Source organism: Doryrhamphus excisus, chromosome 21, assembly GCF_030265055.1.
Source record: "Doryrhamphus excisus isolate RoL2022-K1 chromosome 21, RoL_Dexc_1.0, whole genome shotgun sequence".
NCBI lineage: Eukaryota > Metazoa > Chordata > Actinopteri > Syngnathiformes > Syngnathidae > Doryrhamphus > Doryrhamphus excisus.
Window position 1 is genome coordinate 12,687,812 of NC_080486.1, and position 4,359 is coordinate 12,692,170.

The following is a 4,359-nucleotide window of genomic DNA, read 5'->3' on the forward strand; positions in this document are numbered from 1 at the left end:
CGCTGTTGTATAAAGCACAGTCTCGTAGAACCGCAGGTTTGGGTTTGAAAGAACTCTCAAAATATTTACGTTTATTGTGAAACTTCCCATCGGAAGCCAAATAAAGCACATGACAGTGACACTTCCGGATGTGCAGTTCAATGTTTTCTGTCGTTAAAACAAGGGAATAAAACGTGAGCCGAAATTGAGGATGAGTGGCGAACACTACTTGGAACTTTGTGACAACCCCGTGCAGTTTGAAAATGCCTCAAGCGTCAACAACGTATTCTTCGATGAAGCCAACAAGCAGGTCAGTTAGCCTAGTGTTAGCGTGCTAGTTAGCTCGGTCAGCTGACTGACTGTAAACAACTTACATCACGAATTAAATGGAAACAAAAAAACAGTAATTTCGGGATACCTTCGTTGAAGCAATAAGTTCAATAAAGTAAACATTATTATTTTAGTTGGTTTCAGACTAAAAGGTGCTCTGTGCTGCCTTCAGGTGTTCGCGGTGCGTTCAGGAGGCGCCACGGGGGTGGTGGTCAAAGGACCTGACGACAAGAGTTCCGTTGCCTTCAGGTACGTTCACTTTGAATGGGACAAACGAGTTAGAAATGCGCCTGTCTGTTTTCTCTTCAGGATGGACGACAAGGGAGAAGTAAAGTGCATCAAGTTCTCAATTGGAAACAAAATTTTGGCTGTGCAAAGAACGTCCAAGTCTGTGGTGAGTTGTAATTGTCTCATCGATGACAGTTAAAGTATGTTGGATCAGATGATTGACAGTTTCACTCCTCTCAAGGACTTCATCAACTTCATTCCCGACTACCCTCACACAGAGTTCACACACGAGTGTAAGGTGAGCCGTTAAATTAAGCAACCAATCATGGCAAGCCTTGCTCACCTCATTGTGACCGCCATGTTCAGATGAAGAACGCAAACCTTCTTGGCTTCTGCTGGACCAATTGGAACGAGATTGTCTTCATTAGCGACCAGGGCATCGAGTTCTATCAGGTACGCTTTGGGGTCTTCTTTTAAAAGTGTCTTGGCTCCGCTCACACTTGTGTTGTGTTCAGGTGTTTCCGGACAAGCGCACGGTCAAACTGCTCAAGAGCCACAGCATCAATGTCAACTGGTACCAGTACTGTCCCGAGACGGCCGTCATCCTGCTGTCCACCACAGTGCAAGGCAACGTCCTGCAGCCCTTCGCATTTCGGGTCAGATCTCGATCAAAGTGTTTATTCATGCGCACGACTCATCTCACTGTGTGTGTGTTTGTCTTTCTTCGGCGAAGACTGGGAGCATGTCCAAGATGTCCAAGTTTGAGATTGAGCTGCCTGTTGTTCCCAAGCCTGCCAAACTCAGCCTGTCAGAGAGGGACGTTGCCATGGCGACCATGTAAGACGCTTCATTAGCCTACTGATTAGCCTGTTGCTCTTCTTAGTTTGACACTCCATAGTCTCCACTTTACTGCAGCTGCGCTCAGTCTCCTCTACGCTAACATGTATGTCTTGATAGTTATAGTCAGCTCTACGTGATGTACCTAAAACATCACTCCAGGACGGCCAACAGTCCCAGTGCAGAGGTGGTGCTCTACCATTTGGCAAGGTAAACCCACACACATGTCATTCACGAAACGTGTGCATTTTAAAATCTCCACATATACGTGTTATAGGGAGGGCGTGTGTAAGAAGACACACGTGTTGAAGTTGAACACAACAGGAAAGTTTGCACTTAACATTGTTGACAACCTGGTGGTGGTCCATCATCAGAGCACTCAGGTACGTATGCGTGCAAGTGAATGGAAATACCAATGGAGTCGCTACATGCATGATGCAAACCAGTGTGTTTTTTTTTTCAGACGTCATTGATCTTCGACATCAAGTTGAAGGAGTCGGACGGCGTCATCAGTACGCATCAGCCTGTTCTACCTGCACGCTCCATACATCCCTTTAGCATCCCACTGGCAGGTACGTGGTCAATACACAAACACACACACACACTAATTTAATGATAAGCGACCTTTCTGTATGAGTCCGAGGCAGCAAGTAAAGAAATTACGAAACTAATAATAATAATAATAATAATAATAATAATAATGCTTTCAATGTTTGTAGGTCCAGCAGTGGTGCCCTCGCAGCCTCCTGTCCCGTGTCAACTATGTATCCTCAACATGTTTGTTCGTCCTTCTTTGTTTGTCTCTCTCGTTGAGCTTAACCTTCACACCAGACTCGTCCTCCTGGAGCGTCTTCCAGCCTGACATCATCATCAGCGCTAGCGAAGGTGACAAATAAAGACATACAAGTACAAACAGCGACATGCTGACGGCATGTGATTGAGCGCATTGTCGCCCCGCTCAGGTTACCTGTGGTACCTTCACGTGAAGCTCACCCCCACCGTCAACCTGCTGAGTGACAAGGGCAAACTGATGGACTTGCTGTTGCGTCGCAGAGACTGCAAGATGGCCATCCTGTCCGTCTGCTCTCAGCGTACGGTTGTTGTTGCTTGGTAACCACGGAAACAGGTCGAAGCCACTTCAGTGAGCAAGCTAATGTTAATGTGTGTGGTTAGTTCTGGAAGGTGAACAGAAGGGGAGTCTTCCTGTGGTGGCGACCGTCTTTGACAAGCTCAATCAGGTGTACAAGGACTTCCTGGAGGCGGAGCAAAGCTACACCGCGGTGAGGGATGTCATTAGAGGGGGCGGCAAGTAGGGGCTGAGTGTCAGTTCTTTGTTCTCATTCCAAGGCGATGGAGTCGGGGCCAGCGAGAGGCAGCGCCGCTCAGAAGCGACCAATCAGAACTCAAGCGGTCATCGACCAATCAGACATGTACACGCACGTCTTGTCTGCCTTTACGGAGAGAAAGGTAGGAACAAAACATTTTAAGCAGTGCTGTGAGTTTTTCATGTGGTGGTAAAATGTGTTTGTAGGGTGCTAGCCACAAGTTCACCATTGCCGTATTGATGGAGTACATCCGCTCTTTAAACCATTTCCAGATCACCGTGCAGGTAAGAAAGCAGCCGAGTGATGCTGCTTTTAAAATGTCCTTCCCACACAATATTTTACCTTCATGTTTCTATTTGCTTTGTCAGCATTATTTGTACGAGCTGGTCATCAAGACGTTGGTGCAGCACAACCTCTTCTACATGTTGCATCAGTTCCTCCAGTATCACGTCCTCACTGACTCCAAACCTCTGGTGAGACACACTAGACGAGGCTGGTGGTTGTAGGAGTCCTTCAGTCTACAAATAACTGAAGATGTAGTATGCAATTCATGCCAATTCAATTTTCACTGCAATTTAATTCAGCTTAATTCGGTTGTGATATGATTCATCCCAATTAAGATGATAATGCTCATTGAATTTTGATATTACATTGTCTTGTACAGTGTTATTAGCCAGCTAGCTGATAGCATGTAACATGGCTACTCATATTGTTGTGACCTTCAGGCCTGCTTGCTTCTGTCTCTGGAAAGCACGTACCCACCTGCCCACCAGCTGTCACTTGACATGTTGAAGGTAATCGACAATCATGTGTTGTCATCATCTTCCTAAAATAACATGTTGTGTTGTGTTGCAGCGCCTGTCGACGGCCAACGACGAGATCGTGGAGGTTCTGTTGTCCAAGCAGCAGGTTCTGGCCGCAGTCAGGTTCATCCGCAGCGTTGGTATGCCACTCTACGGCATCACACGCCATTGTGTGAGCGCTCACAGGCTTCTTTATCTGGAGAGATAATCTGTGTTGTCAACATGGCGCAGGTGCTCATGACAACATGTCCGCCCGCAAGTTTCTGGATGCTGCTCGGCAGACTGGGGACAACATGTTGTTCTACACCGTCTTCAGGTCCTTCCAGCAGAGGAACCAGCGGCTCAGGGGAAACCCCGCCTTCAACACAGGTGAGCACGCTTGACACATATGACAACCTCGTCATCATCACTGTGTGTGTGTGTGCGCGTGTGTAGGAGAGCACTGCGAGGAACACGTGCTTCACTTCACTCAGCTGTTTGGTGAACAGGCGCTGATGAAGACCTCCACTGTCTGACATTTTGTACCAGGGGTGTCCCAACTTTTTCCAGCAGAATTGAAGGATGTGCTGGATGTGACATTTTTAGACATTAAAGATGCTAAAAGAAATCCAGTGGCCATCAATATATACCATTGATACCAAGACTTCCAACTTGAAAAATTCTCAATTCTCTCCTGTAATTGTCCCAATAATTTTGTCCATGTTGTTTTTGCACCTTCATCATTCCAAGGAAATGAATGCGCACAAGTGTAAATAAAGTTGAGAAAAATGTTATCAAAGCAAGGACAAGTAGATTCTTTCTGGTTTGTGACAACATGGACGCCGAGAAACATATCGAACAGCGATGTTTGACTCATC

General features: G+C 46.5%; 1 protein-coding gene across 2 annotated transcripts; it reads left to right on the forward strand.

Moving 5' to 3' along the window:
• Positions 1–54: 54 nt before the first annotated feature.
• LOC131109046 (regulator of MON1-CCZ1 complex-like) lies at positions 55–4,284 on the forward strand. 2 transcript variants are annotated; one of them, XM_058060585.1, is made up of 21 exons: positions 55–289; positions 482–558; positions 619–703; positions 779–835; positions 904–990; positions 1,053–1,193; positions 1,271–1,374; positions 1,495–1,584; positions 1,652–1,757; positions 1,838–1,946; positions 2,094–2,138; positions 2,206–2,259; positions 2,337–2,465; positions 2,548–2,654; positions 2,722–2,841; positions 2,906–2,983; positions 3,068–3,172; positions 3,425–3,493; positions 3,555–3,642; positions 3,734–3,871; positions 3,938–4,284. In XM_058060585.1, exons 1-21 carry the CDS (start codon positions 191–193, stop codon positions 4,015–4,017), a joined length of 1,968 nt encoding a protein of 655 aa, XP_057916568.1. In that variant the 5' UTR covers positions 55–190; the 3' UTR covers positions 4,018–4,284. The 2 variants fall into 2 exon arrangements, with proteins under 2 accessions (XP_057916568.1, XP_057916569.1); XM_058060586.1 differs by lacking the exons at positions 55–289; positions 482–558 and having other exon boundaries at positions 613–703; positions 779–830.
• The last annotated feature ends 75 nt before the right edge of the window (positions 4,285–4,359 follow it).

What these genes read in the sequence shown, in the direction of transcription:
- LOC131109046 (XM_058060585.1), top strand. Translation starts at nt 191, where the DNA reads ATGAGTGGCGAACACTACTTGGAACTTTGTGACAACCCCGTGCAGTTT. An exon ending in GACGTTGCCATGGCGACCAT is followed by an intron (nt 1,375 to 1,494) that starts GTAAGACGCTTC and finishes ATGTCTTGATAG; the next exon opens with TTATAGTCAGCTCTACGTGA. An exon ending in CTTTAGCATCCCACTGGCAG is followed by an intron (nt 1,947 to 2,093) that starts GTACGTGGTCAA and finishes CAATGTTTGTAG; the next exon opens with GTCCAGCAGTGGTGCCCTCG.